At 41.7% G+C, this 21,630-nt stretch overlaps 1 protein-coding gene across 1 annotated transcript in view; it reads right to left on the reverse strand.

Moving 5' to 3' along the window:
- The window catches only part of NEK10 (NIMA related kinase 10), a 472,071-nt gene that overhangs the window by 329,952 nt on the left and 120,489 nt on the right, over positions 1–21,630 (reverse strand). Inside the window, exons 15-18 of the mRNA XM_082258594.1 lie at positions 16,347–16,430; positions 7,790–7,854; positions 7,381–7,483; positions 7,155–7,283 (exon numbers count right to left, since the gene is read on the reverse strand). Of these exons, the coding sequence (XP_082114720.1) occupies positions 7,155–7,283; positions 7,381–7,483; positions 7,790–7,854; positions 16,347–16,430 (381 nt within the window). The remainder of the gene's footprint in view (positions 1–7,154; positions 7,284–7,380; positions 7,484–7,789; positions 7,855–16,346; positions 16,431–21,630) is intronic.

The following is a 21,630-nucleotide window of genomic DNA, read 5'->3' on the forward strand; positions in this document are numbered from 1 at the left end:
AACAAAAAGCCTAAAAAAGAAAATAAATACAGCCATCACATCTAAGCTGCAATATAATTCATGTTTACTTTAAGTGCCGGTTCACACTAGGTCGCTCCAACTTAGGGGGCGACCTATGAAGTCGCGTGCATCGCGACTTCGGCGCGACTTGCACGGACTTCATAAAATGAATGTCTATGCAATTCGCCTCCAGGTCGCCCCGAAGTAGTACAGGACCCTTTTTCTAAGTCGGAGCGACTTGTGTCGCTCCTATTAGAACGGCTCCTGTACTACACAATGGGAGCGTGACGGACCGCGACTTGTCAGGCTGACAAGTCGCGGTCCAAGTCGGATCAATGTGAATCCGGTCTAAGGTTTAAAACCACTTTAAGTTTACAGCTGCATCTCATCTAAATGAACAACAAAATATTACATTCACATCTTTCAGGGATTATAATACTGTAACCGAGCTTGCATGCACTTAATGCCAGATGTCAATTTTCCATGGGCACCGTGGCACAACAGCAGCTGACATTAAACGGCAGGCAAGGTCTGCACTGACTTGTTTTCAATCATATAGTTAGTGGGTGGTGATAGGTGTGGCCAGCAGTTTAATTACTAGCTAGAAGCTTATGAATCAGTTCTGTGGAGAAGACATGGCTAGCCATGCCCACTTCAGAAAGTCCCGCTGTAGTCCTGGAAGGTACAAGCCTCAGGGGTGATGATGCTGCAGTGCCTTAACTATCACCGGGACAGCATTGTCACCCTTTCAAAGGAAATGGATGAATACTAGTACTGCTGGCAGGATCACCATGTATTTTCAAGACATTGCAAAGGCTACAGAGAAATACAGACTGAGCAAAGTTATTGAGTTTGAAAGCCTAGATAACACACATTGTAATACATTTTGTATTTTGACCATAGTTCTGCTTTATTATGAAAGCTGTTGGGGTACTTTGTAAGATCAATAAGCTAAATTACAGGTGAGCCTATCCTGTTTGTGTTGCCATAGAAAGTGTCAAACAGTACTGACGCATTTAGGATACTTTGAAAAACTATCTGCATGGAGTTCACATGTTCTCCCTACGCTTGCGTGGGTTTCCTCCATGCACTCCAATTTCTTCCCACACTATAAAAAACATGTTGGTAGGTTAAATGACTCCTGTCCAAATTGGCCCTATATATGCATGGGAAATATGGACCTTAGATTTGTAAAGCTGACCATACACTGACCGCAATTTTGCTGGTCCACCAGGGACCGGTCAAACTTCAGTGTGTGGGCTCCCTTGTTTGAAAGGAGTTAAAGTGGATGTAAACACTCACATATACCCAGTGAAGTGAACAGCCTCAGATGATACACAGGGATAAAACAAATCTCCCTACATACGTTTTACAGATATATCTGCTGTCTTCAGCTTGCTATATTCTTTAGAAAGTGAACATCGTGTTAAAATTTGTTTCTCCTGTTTCAGCTTTGGGAGTGGAATCCTGCATACACTGTGTGACAGCTGATTGGAGGTAAGGCACACACACCCCCTCCACATAAGCAGAAGAACGAATATGCTTGCAGAGCTATGCTGTGAATAGACCAGCTCTCTGCTAATCTATTTATAGCACCCACCCCTACAGAAATTTCCAGCTGCTTTTATCTCCAGTGTCGGAGAACTTGTCAGAAGTCATCATGCTGATAACAGAAGAATGGAGCAGCATAAAATCACGGGACTTAGGGCTTGGAGAGAGATAAGTAAACACTACAGATACTGTATATGTGCCCAGGTCAGATTTCATTATTTGGATTTTCATCCACTTTAACCACTTAAGCCCCGGAGGATTTGGCTGCTCAAAGACCAGGGCCTATTTTGCGATTCGGCACTGCGTGAATTTAACGGACAATTGTGCGGTCGTGCAACGTTGTACCCAAATTAAATTGACGTCCTTTTTTTCCCACAAACAGGGCTTTCTTTTGGTGGTATTTGATCACCTGTGCGATTTTTATTTTTTGCGCTATAAACAAAAAAAAGCATCAATTTTGAAAAAAATAACAATATTTTTCACATTTTTTTATATGAAATTCCCCAAAAAAAGTGTAAAAACCTAAATTTTTTAACATTTTAGGCCAATTTGTTTTCTGCTACATATTTTTGGTAAAAAAAAATCGCAATAACCATATTTTGATTGGTTTGCGCAAAAGTTATTGCATTTACTAACTAAGGGAAAGATTTATGTCATTTTTATTGTTTTTTTTTTTTTAAATGGTAATGGCGGCGATCTGCGATTTTTTTTTGCAGGACTGCAACATTGCGGCGGACAGATCGGACCCCTGACTAACATTTTTGACACTTTTGGGGGTACCAGTGACATTACTACAGTAATCAGTGCTATACATATGCACTGTTACTGTAAAAATGACACTGGCAGGGAAGGGGTTAACTTTATTAGAGATCCAGGGGTTAAGTGTGTCCCTAGGGGCATGCTTCTAACTGTCAAGGGGCATGGCTTTTGATGTAACCACAGAGACATACGATCCTACATAGCAGGATCGTATTATCTCTGCAGTTACACTAGGGAGAATGACAGGCGGCTTTGTTTACATTAGCTGCCTGCCTTTCTCCCTCTCCAGCGGGAGATCGCGAGTGACCGGCGGACATCGGAGCCGCGGTCACTCGCGCGGGGATGCCCGTGAATGAGCGGGGGCAGGAGCACGCCTCCGGCGGTGCGCGCCCGCCCCCTACAGGCTCCTGGGCGAGCGACGTAGTACTACGTCGCTTTGCCCAGGAGGGGCTGACTGCCGCAGTAAATGTACTTGCGGACGTCGGCAAGCGGTTAAGAATCATAGAAACATAGAAAAGTGACAGCAAAAATAGACAGTAGTCCATCAAGTCTGCCCTTTTTTTTTCTTTTTCTTTTTTCATTAACGTATTGTCTGAGTATAGATCTATGTTTGTCCCAAGCATGTTTTAAGCCATTTACTGTTGACTGTCTCTTGACTGCCTCACTACCTCTGCTGTCAAAGAGATATGTTGGAAAATTCAGCTGCAGCTGCTGATCAGTGAATTCTGACAGCAAAAAGTGCTCATTTTGGAATTCAATGTCCTGGTGGGGAGGAGGGGGATTCATCCGTCCACTTCTTTTGTGTGAATGGAGGAAACAAAAAAAACTAACAATGTATGGCCAGCTTAGGCTCCTCAGTAAATCAGTACATCGCCTGGTGTAAATGCACAGTATTTAAAGCACTGGATAAATTGTCAGCGCTTTGAAAATACCTATAATAATTATACACTGCTCAAAAAAATTAAAGGGACACTTTTTAATTAGAGCATAGCATCAAGTCAATTAAACTCCTGGGATATTGATCTGGTCAGGTAAGTAGCAGAGGGGGTTGGTAATCAGTTTCAGCTGCTTTGGTGTTCATGAAATTCCTCCAAAACAGGAATGGTTTTACAGGTGGAGGCACTGACATTTTTTTTTTTACCCACTCATCTTTTCTGTTTTGCATTTGGCATTGCAATAGCATGTGGTGATACCTGGACTTTATAGAGATTGCACAGGCAGTCCAACTTCTCCAGGATGGCACATCAATACATGCCATTGCCAGAAGCACAGTCTCAAGAGCATGGAGGAGATTCCAGGAGACAGGCAGTTACTGTAAGAGAGCTAGACAGGGCCGTAGAAGGTCCTTAACCCATCAGCAGGACCTCCTTTGTGCAAGAAGGAACAGAATAAGCACTGCCAGAACCCTACAAAATGACCTCCAGCAGGCCGCTGGTGTGAATGTCTCTGACCAAACAATCAGAAACAGACTTCATGAGGGTGGCCTGAGGGCCTGACCTCCTATAGCGGGCCCTGTTCTCACTGCCTGGAACTCAAGTGGCATTTTCCATTAAACACCAAAATTGGCATGTCCGCCACTGGTGCCCCGTGCTTTTCACAGATGAGAACAGGTTCACTGAGCACATGTGACAAACGTGAAAGGCTCTGGAGATGCCAAGGAGAATGTTATGCTGCCTGTAACATCATTCAGCATGACCAGCTTGGAGGTGGGTCAGTGATGGTCTGGGGAGGCATATCCACATCGGGATGCACAGACCTCTACAGGCTAGGCAATGGCACCCTGATTGCCATTAGGCATCGGGATGAAATCCTTGGACCCATTGTCAGACCCTACACTGGTGCGGTGGGTCCTGGGTTCCTCCTCCAATGCCTGGCCTCAGGTGGCGAGAGTATGCAGCCAGTTCCTGGAGGATGAAGGAATTGATACCATTGAATGGCCCCCATGCTCGACTCACCTTAATTTAATAGAACACCTCTGGAACATTATGTTTTGGTCCATCCAATGCCACCAAGTTACACCTCAGTGATGCCCTGGTCCAGGTCTGGGAGGACATACCCCCAGGATACCATCTGTCATCTCATTAGGAGCATGCCCGACGTTGTCAGGCATGCATACAAGCACATGGGGGTGCTATACAAACTACTGAGTACCATTTTGAGTTGCTGCAATGAAATTTCTGCAAAATGGACTAGCCTGCTGCATCATTTTTTCACTTCGATATTCGGAGTGTTTTTGAATTCAGCCCTCTGTAGGTTGATTTTAATTTCCATCAAATGATGTGGCATCCTTTCGTTCCTAACACATTACCCAGTCCATATCAGTATAGATATCCAGCATGATATTTTTCCCCATTGAGTTCTGATGTGTTTTCAAAGTGTTCCTTCAATTTTTTTGAGCAATGTATAACAATAAAAACTGAACTTTGGAAAAACAGCTATTTATACAGCTTAAAAACACATATAAGAGAGATGGTCTATTGCTAAAGAATTTATATTTCTGTACAATTATTCTTAAGATGTACACAAACTTACCAGACAGCAGAGCCAACCTAAAGACCTGACTTTTTTCAAGTGATATTAGGTAATACAGTTAAGTTCTGTCCCTGCCCCAACCCTGTGACTTGGCAGTGAAAAAAAGAAAAAGCAAATTAATTATCTAATTTCATTCTGCAGTCTTCCTATGAATATTTATACATGACGCAACATGCCTGATTGGCCCCTTGTGCTGCTTCCTCTCTTCCAGTTTGAGCACTGCTGTACAAGGAATTGAAAGGGGTATTAACCACTTGCCGATTGCTCACATTGAGCCTACTGCGGCAAAGTGGTTCGTTATCGTCCAGCGACATAGACCTACGTCGCTGGATTCCTCCCCTTGTGGGGGGGCGCGTGCGCGCCGCCGGAGGCCCGCTCCCGCTGTATTCAGTCACAGCGGGAGTCGGGCCAGGGGAGGAGCGGCGGTGATCACCGCCACTCTTCCCCGATCGTCGGGGATCGAGTGTGGAGATCCGCCCGGATGGGTCTCCTAAGTGACAGGCAGTGACAGATTGCAGGATTCAGCATAGCTGAACCTGCGATCTGTGCCTGTGTCACACAGTCCCCTCCCCCCACACACGTTAGTAAGCACCAGGCATACATTAACCCCTTGATCACCAATAAAAGTTAACCCCTTCCCTGCCAGTGTCATTTTTACAGTAACAGTGCATATTTATAGCACTGATTACTGTAGTAATGTCACTGGTACCCCCAAAAGTGTAAAAAATGTCAGTCAAGGGTCCGATCTGTCCGCCGCAATGTCGCAGTCCCGCAAAAAAATCGCAGATCGCCGCCATTACTAGTTAAAAAAACAATAAAAATTACATAAATTTCCCGTAGTTAGTAGCTGCAATAACTTTTGCGCAAACCAATCAAAATACGCTTATTGCGATTTTTTTTACCAAATATATGTAGAAGAAAACAAATTGGCCTAAAATGTTGAAACATTTGGATTTTTACATTTTTTTGGGGGGGAATTTCATATAAAAAAATATGAAAAATATTGTTATTTTTTCAAAATTGTCGCTGTTTTTTTGTTTATAGCGCAAAAAGTAAAAATTGCACAGGTGATCAAATACCACCAAAAGAAAGCTATATTTGTGGGGAAAAAAAGGACATAAATTTAATTTAGGTACAGTGTCGCACGATCACGCAATTGTCCGTTAAAGTAACGCAGTGCCGAATCGCAAAATATGGCCTGGTCAGGAATGGGCTAAAATCTTCTGGTCTTAAAGCGGTTAAAAATACGCTCATTGACAATTTTTTTGTCAGAGACATGTAGCTAAATACATTTTGGCCTAAATATATGACAAAAATTTAATATATTGGATATTTTTTTAACTTTCAAAGTAGAAAAATATTGTTATTTTTTCAAAATTGTCGCATTTTTTTATTAATATCGCAAAAAATGAAAAGCGCAGAGGTGATCAAATACCACCAAAAGAAAGCTCTGTTTGTGGGGAAAAAAAGGACGTAAATTTTGTTTGGGTACGGCATTGCATGACCACGCAATTGTCAGTTAAAGTCGCACAGCGCTGAATCGCAAAAAGTGGCCTGGACGTAGGACAGCAAAATCCTCCGGTGGTAAAGTGGTTAACACATATCTGTGTGCATTGGTAGTGTTTTCTTTTTTTATCTGCCAAGAGTTTAGCCCTAAATATGACACTTCCAATATACACTTAACCATGTGCCATCAGAAAAACCAAATGGTGGTTACCCCTTCCTCTCCATCTTCTACTTTACAAGATTATGCTTTACAGATGTACTTTAGGTTAATCTGTGAATTGACCAGGGCCCGATACTGGGTATTTCTCTATGTTCCTGGTCCAATGACGGAGCGAAGGTGAGAATGTGGAGCTGGGAAAAGAGGAAGCTACGTGACCCTATTGTTTTGTCCTTTGTTGGCAAACCATAGGTTTAACTTTAATTTCCAGCAACCCTTACTTGAAAGTTTGTTGGTGGTGGCTGGAGTCCCTGTGGGTCCAAGACAAATGCCCTGGCTAACCATTTATTTAACAGCCTTGACTATAATGTGGAGCTCACATCAATACAGATCTTGGAGAGAATCCATATTTTACTGAGCATACAAAATAATATAAATTACCAATAAACTTACACATAACCCTGTTAAATCCTCCTTATAAAACATTGAGGGCAAGCTATGAAGATGCTTTGAGCTTACACAGCCTTAATGCTCACAAATATTTATTGATCGAGGTCTGCTTAGCTCAAAGAGAAATGAAAGGGCTATATAAAAAAATATTGATTATACTTCAACCATCAGATTTAAAAACACTGTAAAATAAAATCACCTTATATACACTACCAAATGCTCCACTTCCAAGGTGATCTAGAATTGCATAGTTTCCAATAAATTTTGTGGGAGTTTTGTTCTGATTGATGCCTTCAATGCCATCAGCCACTTGCTTCAGTTCATCTTCCTGGAAATTGCATAAAAGACCAGTTATTTTCGCTCTTGTGATAACAATACTTGATTCTTTTTTCTTTTTAAAATGGCATGTAAAGTATATCACTTACTGGTAGTGAATTCAATTTAGACACAAGGTCTTCATAGGCACTGATGTCTCGAACATAATGACCAATGTCAATAAACATCTCAAATAAATCTGATGGAAAAAACCTAACAGAAAAAAGTAAAAGACATGAAAAGGAATCTATCCCAGAGCAAGAATGTGGCAAGTGAAATCAGAGTAGAATCTAAACTCCTAATCCAAATGCCTGTCATTGAAGCGGAACATACGTTTGATTTATTGAACATATATCATCTGTAAGGAGTATCTGTTTTATTTTATTATGTATAAAATACCATTTTGCCTTTGTCTGTGTATAGATCTCCTATACATCAAGACATAACATTTTATTTATGGAATTCTTTTATCTTTATTTATTATTTTGGAAAGATATTTTTTATGAATCCATACCCTACCTTTTGAACAGATCTCGATTTCTTTCCATGCTAAAGAGAAATCTTAAGGCTCGGAACGCATAACACTGTAAGATAAAAACAAAAGGCAGTCAAGCTAAAGCATTTCTGTCACCACAACAGTAGGACCCAGCAGGACTTGCACAATAATGAGTAGCTGCCAATGATGGTATTAATTTTGCTCAGTCTATGATCTTGGGCCATCTGGCTGTACATCTTTGTAGTAGGGATCTTCTGCCATCTGGATGCTTGTACTACAACTTATTAGTGATACTACAGTGTTCAATAAATAATCTTAATGATAAGTAGTTAGGGGAAAGGAAACAAGTAAACAAGTAAAACAACAAACAAGTACTTTTCTTAAGTTTTTAAATATGGTAAATTCATTGAATACTGTAATTTAAAAAAAAAAAAGAACCTGTCAAACAGAAATACAAGAATTGCCATTGCAGAGGCAGGTAAATGGTCAGAGGGGACTTGAAGTGTGACTGGCTTGTCATCTGCCTAACCTTACGCACTGCCAACACAAGGAGTGGGCAGGAGGTACGGCTGCCCTGGGTGCAATAGTTTGTTGCAGGGATGGGGATGCTCTGACACTAACCCTAAGGGAAGGGGAGGCACAGTTTGGCATCTGGGCGCTGGATAACCTTGTCACTGCACACTGGGATTGATTAATTAACTGCTTGCCGACCGCCGCAAGTACATATACTGCGGCGGTCAGCCTCTCACAGGCAGAGTGACGTATCGGTACGGTCACTCAGCGATCGTCGGGGGAGAGGGAGAAAGGCAGGCAGCTAGTGTAAACAAGCCATATAAACAAAGCGTTCTGTATAGGTCACAGAAAAAAGGAAGGTTATTTTTTCAGCAATAACATAGCGGGCTCTGAATAAGGTGAACATAGACATTTATTTTTTAAAAAAATAGGGGATGTGGTGATAACATCCGTGCAATAAAGATATCAGGAAGCGAAACGCGTCGACGTCACAGCCCGGCGGCACATCCCTTCACTACTCCTAACAGGCGTCGGATCGCTCGGGCGAGCAGAAGCCGAAGACAGCACGCACGGAGACCGGCAACTACAGGACACGAGTAATCGCTCTATGGACCATTCATGAGGTACTGTGTGCTCCTAATAGCAGGGGTGAAGAAACGGCCGAAGGACCGTCAGAGCAAGTGAGATACCACTTACCGCACTGAACCGCCATTTCTTACACGCGGTCAGCAGGAATCGTGGTACATACCCGATCGGTTTTGCTCTGCATAAGTCCCCTTGAACACCTTCTACCCCCCCCCCCCCCCCACAACAACACCAGCTACAAGGCTAAAACGTAGAGCGACACTCTGTCACAAGATAGGGGTGAAGAAACAGTAATTTTACTGTCAGTGATCAAGACAATTGTCAGATCTCTGCCTAGTCCCTGTCAAAGAACCCTATATGCCAAATGATTGAGGCTTTACCACATGGCAGCAACATTAAACATATACTGTCTCCCCCAAAGCTGCCTCTCTGACTGAGATACCCCCAGCCCTCTCCCCATAAAGTCTTAGGAAAGACTAATAGCACAATAAAGAGTGACCTCACTGGATCCAACACTCAATATAATTGTGCAGTACGGCCATCAGCCCCACTGGCGACCCACAGCCCCCCCCAAGGAGCCCCTTCAAGGATCTCCATTATTGCAACCAACATTTGATTGATCATATGAGTATTTAGATTCTTGATGCAACATTATTTTGCCGGCTGGTTTTTGTCACTGTTTGTCACATGTTATGTATGTCTTGTTTCCTGTCCCCACACTGATTGTACCCACTGATATCTTTATTGCACGGATGTTATCACCACATCCCCTATTTTTTTTAAAAATAAATGTCTATGTTCACCTTATTCAGAGCCCGCTATGTTATTGCTGACAAAATAACCTTCCTTTTTTCTGTGACCTATACAGAACGCTTTGTTTATATGCGGTTTTGGGTTAAGCCAGCCAAACACACACAGACAACACGGGCACGTACATAGACCACACAAACAATACTCCAAACAAACTACCTTATATAGTGTAAACAAGCCGCCTGTCATTCTCCCCTGTGTAGAAACAATGATCATACGGTTCTACTATGTAGGACCATTGATCATTGTTCCTACAGCTCAAGCCACAGCCAATCACAGTTAGAATCATGCCCCTAGGGACACACACAGCTCCTCCCTCTCAAATAAAGTTAACCCCTTCACTGCCAGTGTATTTTTACAGTAACAGTGCATATGTATAGCACTGATTACTGTAGAAATGTCACTGGTAACCCCAAAAGTGTAAAAAATGTCAGTCAAGGGTCCGATCTGTCCGCCGCAATGTCGCAGTACCGCAAAAAAATCGCAGATCGCCGCCATTACGCGTTAAAAAAAAAACAACAAAAATGACAAAAATCTTTCCCTTTGTTAGTAAACGCGATAACTTTTGCGCAAACCAATCAAAATACGCTTTTTGCGATTTTTTTTTTTTTTTTACCAAACATATGTAGCATAAAACAATTTGGCCGAAAATGTTAAAAAATTTAGATTTTTACATTATTTTTTTGGGGAATTTAATAAATTTCAAAAATGAGAAAAATATTGTTATTTTTGCAAAATTTACACTCTTTTTTTGTTTATAGCGCATGATCAAAAAATTGCACAGGTGATCAAATACCACCAAAAGAAAGCTCTGTTTGTGGGAAAAAAAGGACATCAAATTCGTTTAGGTACAGCGTCGCACAACCGCGCAATTGTCCGTTAAAGTCACGCAGTGCCGAATTGCAAAATACCCCCTGGTCTTTCAGCAGCCAAATCCTTAAGTGGTTAAAGCTAGATAGTGCAAACTCTAGTGCAGCTGTGCATGGTAGCCAATAAGCTTCTAACTTCAGCTTGTAGGCAGGTGCAGCTTATTTTCTCCATTGCAGGTGGCGCTCAACCGCAGTGACTCTGTAGCTGAAGAGGAAGTCAGGAGGAACCAGGTTCCTTTATGGTTTCCTTTGTCACTGGGGAAGCGATCCAGTTAGACTCTGTCGCCCCATGTGACTCTGGCAGTCATCTTGAGTCAGCCAGAGCCTACAGTATTTAACTACCTCAATACAGGGCACTTTCCCCTTCTTCCTGTCCAGGCCAATTTTCAGCTTTCAGTGCTGTTGCACTTTGAATGATAACTACTCAGTCATGCAACACTGTACCCATATGAAATCTTTATTATTTTTTCACACGAACAGAGTTTTCTTTTGGTGGTATTTAATCACCACTGTGTCTTTATTTTTTTGCTCTACAAATCAAAAAACATTTTTTTTTTTTAAAAAATGTGTTTTTCTTGGGTTCTGTTATAACATTTTTCAAATAAGTATAATTTCTTAATAAATTTTGACCAAAATATATACTGCTACGTTTTTTGGTAAAAATAACCCAAATCAATGTATAATATTTGGTCTGTGTGAAAGTTATAAAGTCTACAAACTAGGGTGCCAATCATTGAAAATTGATCACACCTGATGTACTGACGGCAACCTGATTTAATTTCTTAAGGCCCTAACATGCCGTGACATTTCAAATATCCCCAACATTACCCCTTTTTAGAAAGTAGACTGTCCAGGGTATTTAGTAGGAGGCATGGCGAGTTATTTGAAGTTGTAATTTTTTCCCACAATTCTTTGGAAAATGAAGAAATTACATACATTTTTTTTTTTTTCACAAAAATTTCATATTAACAAGTTTTTTCTCACACACATCATAGACATACTTGCAACTACACCCCAAATGTACAATGTGACAGATGTTTTGTGCACTGTGACAGATGTTTTGTGCACTGTGACAGATGTTCATTGGACAATTGGACAGATGTTCATGGGACAGGGACAGTGGTGCTTGGTGTACTGAATCGGGATGGCTGCAGTCTGTGTGATCTGTCAAAGCTCTTCATGTAAAATCATCAAAAACACAAAGAGCTGTAAGCATTTGCAGTATCACCTTGCTGGGTAATCTTCCCACCGGGATTGTTGTGAACTGTTGTTGCACAGCTTTAATATAAGTTTATCACCGTGCTTGACTGTGTGCATTATGGTCATCACATCCTGCTGCACCTCACTTACAAGCTTGTTCAAATAAGCTTTGACTAAACAAAACCTGGAAGCTGATTGGTTTCTATGCAGAACTGCACCAGATTTTGCACTCTCCAGTTTTCGTATATCAACTCCACTGTCTACAATGTTTTTACTTTTTCCATCAGCTCATTCTAACACAGTTTATTACTTTCTCAACCCTTTTGGATTTAAAGCTTTCACAAACAAGGCTCTGCTAACCTTCGTGTACTGAACTGCATCGTAATTGTACTGCATCCCTTTATATTGTAAAATACTGCACAAACTGTTGACCCTATATAAATCATGTATTGTAATAATAATAATTTATGTGTGCGGTGTGTGAGGTTACACAGTAGATAGATAACAACTGTGGGACTTTGAATTACATCTATCCACTGACGTTTCAGTTAAAATATCAGACCTGGCAAAGGAAATCAAGCTAAACAGGGGGGAAATGTAAATCTTTAATTAGAAATCATGAACTCAGATGGTATGTATTATCTCTCTTGCTCTCTTGCTCTTGTACTGTATATTTGCACAGCCTAATAAAGAAAGCATTGTGTCCAGTGAAAAATGTTCAGTATTTGCCTGTTGTCAAGAAAATAAACTTTAATAAATTAAGTTTTCTTAATTTCTCTATTCTTCCCTATGGTAGTGATTTCTAAAGTTTGAGATGGGTATCAGTGGTGCTACATGATTTCACTGTATGTGTGATTATGGCAACAGGGTAGAGATAGCATCTCAGAGGATTGGGACGTCTTGTAAGAAGATATAAAACAAGACCTACCTCTAAGGCTGTATTTTTTAAACTATGAGTAATGATTAAAGCTGGGTTACAGACATATTTGTGATGGGATACCACATGACTGTGAAGTAAGTAAAACCTAGTTTGTCCAAAGGACAAGCATCTCTATCTGACACTATGGGGTTGATTTCTAAAACTGGAGAGTGCAAAATCAGGTGCAGCTAAGCATTGAAACCAATCAGCTTCCAGGATTAGAAGTTAGAAGCGGATTGGCTACCATGCACAGCTGAACCAGACATTGCACTCTCCATTTTCAGTAACCCTTATGTTCTCTGGAAGAAATTATTCTGCAATAATGCATGGAAATGAGATTCTCTACCTTGAGCCATTAAGACACAATACATAAAGACATCAGAGATGTAAGTAGCACACTTACTGTTGGCAGAAAGGACTGTTGAGTGTTTTTGCCAAAGTGTTAATCTTTGCTTACCTGCTCTCCATGGCCAGCCACAGACCTAACCGACCAGAGGATCACTGCTGAAAGCCAGACAAAGAGATACAAAGACTGCAACCACAGATGCCACTTGAATACCCAGAAGTAGTTAAATGCAGGCGCGCCATAGCCAAGTATGGACGCCACCATATGCTAGCCAGTGGCTGCTTTCATTTTTCCATTTCTGCATCTCTCCCAGCTGGCTTTAGCCACAGACAGCAGTTAATCAACAATTAACACTCTGGCTAGGACACTGGGTGGACCTTTTCCCAACAGTAAGTGGACCTGCATTACCACCATTTAAGTTTGCAGTGCACCCACAGTAGGTCTACTGCCTCTGGTCTTTTCCTTTCATTTATTTCACTTAAGTGTGTAAATTTCAGCTTGAGCTATTGAGTCATGTAAATAATAGGTATACACCAAAGAAACAAAGAGACCCAGAAATGTGAAGTGGATCCTAAATCATCAAAATGAGAATACAAAATATCAATACGCAGTACTTCATAACTTGAAAGTAAACTTGAAAGTATTTTTAAAAAATTCATTTTTTTTTCTCCTGACCAAAATAAATATATTAAAAAAATATATAAAAGAAAACACGCAGTACACATTACCAAAAAAGGAAAGAAGCAAGGTAGTGTCCTGTAAAGGGCTCAAAAGAGGTTCACTTGAAATGTGGTGGACACCTCATAAATTAGTGAACCACCTTAATAAATTACATAACCATGAATGGTGGCCGTTGGCATATAGACATATGAACAAAAAAGAGAAAGGTTGGGGAATCGTGAGAATACAAACAAAGGTCTGTTACCCACTACCCCAGCCACCAACTAAGGGCACCACAGGTATGTATTCTTGTTAAAAAGATGTAAGTTTATTAGGCACGTGTGCCTGAAAAGCAAAAATAAGACAAAAACAAAGGCGGTGAGCTGTAGTGTTACAAGACAACAGTTAAAATCAACAATTGAAAGCACCCATGCACATTGAAAATAACACCTTCCAACTAATTCCACTTGAACCCGACGGGCATCAGCATACAATGTAGGCTGAATTGTCCGTAGGGTACAGTGTGAGGACCTCAATTATGTAGATAACCCCTCTAGTTACTATGGGAAATGAGCTTGGCTTGATTATACCGTGAATGTAGTCACTGTAGAAGTATGATAAATTCCTCAAAGGGAACAAGAATTGCACAAGAAGATTCCAACTTGTTAAGCACACACTTGCCTGCCGACAGAATTGTCCATAAACAGTTAATAAGCTGTATTGAGTAAGCTCAAAATGATGCAAAAATATGAGAAACAGTGCATTGAGTGGTCTGCCTAGAGTTCAATGCTGAGTCTTCACAAGGGAATCCTAATACATGAAGTAGATGAGGGCCGTAGATGTCATTGAACAGAGCTCAAAATAGGTCCCAAGTAAGCAATACGTGTGATAGGTAACATACCGTCCTTGCAAGGAAAACAAACAAGTTGGAAGTGGAGCAGGTCAGAGAGTTACCTTGACATGTACTTCATTTGATGGCGGTATGTACCTCATGTAGAGGGGGGAGGATAGATGGCGGTGTATTACAGCAGGAGCTCCCGGTGTCCGGTTAGCCTGTTGCTATCATATTCACCCATCGGCGTTCTACCCTTCCATGTGGCTGAGCCGGCGGCTGCGGGGCTTGACTTCCGGGTCGGAGGTATCCTCCCGGTCATCACTTCCTGTTGAGCTGGTCAGCTGGACGCCTTCTCGGGGAACAGCCTGGGGAACGATAGATGACGGATCCCGTGCAGGGGATTCAACTGGCGCTAGTGCATGGGTGCTCAATGCACAATACTGGACGCTGACGCGTTTCACCAAAAACGTTGGTTTCTTCAGAGCTACTGAATGGCCTCAAGGTGCATCGATATATACCGCCCTTAATTGATAATTATTGCTTAATTGTTCATTGATGTGCGGGACTAAGGGGAAGTGTACTACCGCAAACTTCCACAAGATGTCCTCGCTCTTTATGAACAGTGCGGTATATTACTTCGATGCAACTTGCCATTCTACCAGCAAAGTAATTAGCACCATTTCCAGATATATCATCATGGACATAGTGCCAAATCTTTATGTTGAACAAAGTGAACATGTAATTGAAAGTGATTAAAAGATTACACAGCATAGTGTACACGAAAAATATGAATAAATGACTGGATCTGCACTCTCTAGCATGGCAAACATTCATTAAATATAATGTAAACTGCTGATTAGTAATCAGTTGGAAACGATCATCCTTTTATACTCCAAAGGACATAACCCAAGGCCGGTATATGAGAGGAGGTACTTGGAATTAGAGATGAGAGGAGATACCTAAATTCACTCTATAGTAACTGCTAATGATAATTTTGTTTAACCTGATCTCTTAGTCTACCAATTATATTTATAATATTTGAAGATGGCTAAGGTCCAAAGTTAGATAGAGAGAATGACCACCATTGATATAATGATAGTCAGCATTCATCTAAAGTTTAGATTGCAGGAGACTATCATCACTATTCCATACCCTCCTTGAAATTTACTCATAAGTTCCCGATTGTCAAGAACCTATGGCAAATACAGTTAACCCCAAGATTAGCAAGTAGAACATCATATGGATATCCATATCTTAGCCATTTGTATAATGGAACATGGTTAGCTAAATAGGAGGGGTAGGTATTGGAGAGCACCACGAGGCCAGTCGCGAGGGGCTAAGGGTTCAGGGGTTCAAGAAGGGCTGCAGGCTAAATTCCACATTTAGTCCCACTGGTGATAGGGATCCCATCTTATAGATCCACATCTTCTCCTTCTGGAGGAGGATCTTATCAAAATCTCCCCTCCTGGCAGGTAATTTAAGGGCATAGATCCCCCTGACCCTGAGCCCCTCGGGACTGGCATCGTGATGCTCTATGAAGTCTAGGGGTACCGTTCTCTTATCTACCCTCTTTTCAATGTGCATGGGTGCTTTCAATTGTTGATTTTAACTGTTGTCTTGTAACACTACGGCTCACCGCCTTTGTTTTTGTCTTATTTTTGCTTTTCAGGCACACGTGCCTAATAAACTTACATCTTTTTAACAAGAATACATACCTGTGGTGCCCTTAGTTGGTGGCTGGGGTAGTGGGTAACAGACCTTTGTTTGTATTCTCACGATTCCCCAACCTTTCTCTTTTTTGTTCACGCAGTACACATTCCCTTTTAGCACATTTTGTTATTACCTGTAACAAAATAGACTTGCTTCTAATACAATCCTTTTTTCTGCTTGGTAAAATCAGCATACCAATAATGTAAACACCATTTTCCTGCAAAAAAAGTAACACATTATGTAATGTAGGCTTGTAAAATGAGGCAATGGTATTTTGATATTGGCGGACAGTGTTATATTTTGTGTGTGTGTGGGTGGGGGCTGGGAAGAAATACTAGTTATTAAATAGAACTAGCATGCAACTCAGGACATGAGCGCGGTATCTTTCACAGGGAGCCTGATACAGATTTGTGACAGATACTCTAAGCCCAACTTCACTGATCAAGAACTTGAATGCTTTTATCAGAGGCACCTAGGACAGCCATTTTTGCCTCTAGACAGATGCATAATAAAGCAGAAAAATAGTTAAAAAACTGACTATGTAGATATGGATATTCAAATGTATTCGTGTGCAATTTTTCTATACAGAACAATTTTTAAAAAAATGTGTGCAAAAGTTGTTTAATGTTTAGGAATACATTTCATATTTTTTTTACTTTTGGTTTGTGCCTTGGGCAGTTTTCTTCTTTATTTCTACTTTATTGGGACTTAGACACATTCATGCCTTACACTTGCCAGCTATCTTTATGTAGATTATGTTACAGACTTCAGATGCTGGAGAGCAGATACTCATTGGAATGATGCAACCCTGCAACACCAATTCCACCTCGGGCCTATCAGAAGCCTTAAAAGATAAGCTAAATACACTGGAAGCCCTGATCCAGCTGGCTATCCAGAACAATGGTCGGCTCTGTAAACACAGGCTGGAAAGAACCACTTAGCAATCTTATCCAGTGTGGATGATGCCTGGTTCCTACTCATCCTGCTCTTGTCAGCCATGCTTTTCCTGCACCTGAGGCTCCGGGCCAATGCAACTGGCGTTGATGCCTCCATCCCTGTCATCTAAAGAATGCCTTCACTGCTGACAGAACAACCTCTGCATGCACTGGGGGGAGGCTGGCTACTATGTACGCACATGCCCTGCAAAATTGTGTGTCTGTCTATTTCTCCTTCTAACCAGCCACTCTTGGCTGCCAATGCAACTCATCTAACTCTCCCAATCTTATTTCAGAGCAATTCCAGTCACCGCAATTATTGACTCCAGGGCTTGTAGTTGCTTTATTGATTTGGCCTTTGCAGCACAACAGCACAAAGACTCAAGGATTTTCAGTATAGCTGGCAGATGGTTCTTGCAACAAATCAGGACATGTAACTCAGGAGACACCACCATTACCCATTTTCACCCCTACTAATCACAAATAACTGTTAAGTCTGGATGCTATTTCTTCACCACTGTTACCTGTCATCCTGGGGCTACCATGGCTGCAGGCACATAATCCGCACATAGATTGGATTTCTGGAGGAATTAATTTCTAATCAACCTACTGTCGAGAACATTGTTTGTCCTTTCCCCCTAGTCCATGAGTAGCCCTGTTCTGCATTGACTCTGACAGCAAGACACGCCAGATGTGCCTGAGCCATACCATGAATATCTGGACATTCTCAGTAAATGGGGGGGGGGGTGACACCCCTGGAGGCTTTAAAGGAATATGTTGATGAGAACCAAAAGAAAGGCTTCTTCTTCTATCCCTCCACTTCTCCAGTAGGGGAAGAAATCTTCTTTGTGGAGAAGAACCTCAGGGAACTTAATAAGTGGCTGAGAAATTGGTGTAGGAAGGAGGGGTTTGGGTTCCTGGAGAACTTCCCAGTTGGCTACCGGCTCTTTAGTAAGGATGGGCTGCACCTTAATGGGGATGGTACAGCTCTTTTGGGAGAAAGATGGCCACCAAGTTGGAGGGGCTTTTAAACTAGGAGATGGGGGGAGGGCTCAGAATTAGAGTCAGTCAGGAGGGAGCAAAGGACAGAAGGCAGTGGTAGAGTAAGCAGCGACAGTAGTTCCATAATGTCAATTGGGGGGTCTGTGCGGGAAAACCTCAGACCAAACAGGAATAAAAATAATCGCCATTCACTATCACCTTCCACAAAACTAAGAGGGGTATATGCAAATGCCAGGAGCCTAGCTAATAAAATTGATGAGTTGGAAATGTTAGTACATGAGAAGGACATAGACCTTGTGGGAATAACGGAAACTTGGTTCGACCCCTCACATGACTGGCTGGCCAATATCCAAGGGTATTCGGTGTACCGGAAGGACAGGGTAGGAAAAAGAGGGGGAGGGGTATGTCTCTATGTCAAGAATAATGTAAGGGTGTTAGAGAGGAGTGATATTATGGAAGGGATGAGTATGGAGTTAGAATCCATGTGGGTAGAACTCCATAGGGAAGAAGAAAAGGGAAAAGTAATTGTGGGGGTTTGCTATAGGCCACCCAACCAAAGGGAGGAGGTAGAGCTGGAATTTATATCACTGTTGGGTAAAGTGGCAAAACTGGGATCAGTCATCATATTGGGGGACTTCAATTATCCTGACATTGACTGGGAAGAGGGGAATACACACTCAAAGAAGGCCCGTCTATTCATGGAAATCTTACAGGACAACTACATGTCTCAGTTGGTGGATTCTCCTACTAGAGAAACTGCAGTCCTGTATCTATTGATCACTAATGACCCAGACCTAATCTCGGAAGTAGGAGTCCAGGACAACCTGGGCTCTAGCGATCACAGGATTATCACATTTAGCGTAAATAACAATATAACAAGGCAAGTGGGGAACATAAGAACCCTAAACTTCAGAAGGGTAAACTTTCCCAAATTGTGCTTAATGATGGAAAGGGTAAACTAGGACCAAACCCTGGGAACACTGACCACAGAGGAAAAATGTGAATGCTTTAGGAACATATTAAACAAATGCATCTCGCAGTGCATTCCTATGGGAAATAAATTTAGAAGAGACAAAGCCAAACCTGGCTGGCTAAACCGTAATGTTAAAGAACTTATTAGGGGGGGAAAAAAATGGCCTTAAAGAAATATAAATCAGAGGGTACAGTATCGGCTTTCGAGCAATACAAGGAGGCAAATAAGAAAAGTAAACACAAAATCAAAATGGCTAAAATCAACTTTGAGAGACAAATAGCGGAGGATAGTAAAAAGAACCCAAAAAAATTCTTTAAATATATCAACAGCAAAAAAGCTAGGGCAGAGCATATTGCACACATAATTAACGATGATGGGAGGATGGTTACAGAAGACACTGAAAAAGCAACCGTGCTGAACGCTTGTTTCTCATCAGTCTTTACACAGGAAAAAGGAGGGGTACACTGACCACGACTATATGGTTAGTAGTAATACACAGGACTTGCCACTATGGCTAACAGAGGGTGAAATCAGGGAAAGGCTGGATAAAATTAACACAAATAAATCACCAGGCCCTGATGGCGTACATCCGAGAGTACTCAAAGAACTTAGTAAGAGTATATCTAGACCACTGATCTTTGCTGACAGTATTACGACAGGAAATGTACCAGGGGATTGGAGGAAAGCTAACATGGTACCGATATTCATAAAAGGGCAGAGGCATGTCCCGGGAAATTATAGGCCTGTCAGTCTGACATCGATAGTATGTAAACTTCTGGAGGGAATGATAAGGGACTATATTGTAGAGTTTGCCAAAGACAACAACATCATCAGCAGTAATCAGTACGGGTTTACAAAGGGCGTTCTTGTTAAACCAATCTCTTAACATTCTACGAGGAGGTGAGCTGTGAGCTAGACAGGGGGAGACCAGTGGATGTGGTGTACCTGGATTTCGCCAAGGCGTTTGATACAGTTCTCCACAAGCGCTTAATTTATAAAATAAGGTCTACAGGCATCGACCGCAGGGTTTGCTCTTGGATACAGAACTGGCTAAAAGGGCGTGTCCAAAGGGTGGTAATAAACAGCGCATACTCAGACTGGTCTGAGGTGGTAAGTGGGGTCCCCCAAGGCTCAGTCAGGGACCAACCTTGTTCAATTTATTCATAAACAGCATTGAGGACGGGATCAATAGTTCTATATCAGTTTTTGCAGATGACACAAAATTGGGCAGGGCAATAACTGCACAGCATGAAGCAGATATCCTACAGAATGACCTGGACAAAATAACAGAGTGGGCAACGACATGGCAAATGAGGTTTAATGTGGAGAAGTGTAAGGTTTTGCACTTGGAGACTAAAAACATAAAAGCACAATACACTTTAGGGGGGGAACCTTTGGGGGAATCAAAAATGGAGAAAGATCTGGGAGTCTTGGTAGAGGATAGACTAGGCAATAGCATGCAATGTCAAGCGGCAGCTGCCAAAGCCGGTAGAATATTAGCATGCATAAAGAAAGGGATGTAATCCACAGATAAAACTATAATCCTTCCACTTTATAAAATACTCCGACCACATCTGGAGTATTCTGTCCAGTTCTGGTCACCAGTCCTCAGGAGGGATGTGTTGGAGCTGGAGAGAGTCCAGAGAAGGGCAACTAAACTAATTAGGGGATTGGAGGACCTTAATTATGAAGAGCATCTGCAATCGCTTGATTTATTCTCCCTGGAGAAGAGACACCTGAGAGGGGACATGATAGCAATTTATACATTTCTCAATGGTGATCTCAGCATAGAAAGAAAGCTATTCAGTCGAAAGGATTGCATGAGGACTCGAGGGCATACAATGCGATTAGAGGAGAAGTGTTTTAACCTCAGGCAACGTGGGGTGTTCTTTACTGTTAGGGCTACAAGATTGTGGAATTCTCTACCACAAGAGGTGGTTTCTGCGGGAAGTATGGTGGCTTTCAAAAGACTCTTAGACATACATCTCAAGGATCAGAATATTCAGGGGTATGTGGAATAATTACGGCCACACACACCTACACAGGTTGAACTGGATGGACTATTGTCTTTATTCAACCTCACCTACTATGTAACTATGTAAGAAGGATCATGCCCTTCTGCTATGCATGGACTATCACGAGCGTAAAAAGTTTACCATGATTAAACTGTTATCCTCTTCTCCTTGCACCTGAACTCTTTCAGAGACTTAGATCCACAACCATTTTCACTAAGTTGGATTTATGAGGAGCATACAACTTGGTTCGTATCTGAGAAGGGGAAGAGTGGAAAACCAATTTTCACACCAGGTTTGGCCATTCTGAGTATCTGGTAAGTGGTAATGCCTTTCAGCCTCTGCAATGCCCCTGCCACCTTCCAACATTTTATCAATGATATTTCCAGATGCAAGCATTGTTCAGGTATTCTGACATCTGGTAGCACCAGCTGTCAGAATAAAATAGCCCAGGGTTGGGGATTTGTCCATCCACGATCATATGGTGGCCATAGC

This window comes from Pelophylax lessonae, assembly GCF_965119305.1.
Source record: "Pelophylax lessonae genome assembly, chromosome: 5".
NCBI lineage: Eukaryota > Metazoa > Chordata > Amphibia > Anura > Ranidae > Pelophylax > Pelophylax lessonae.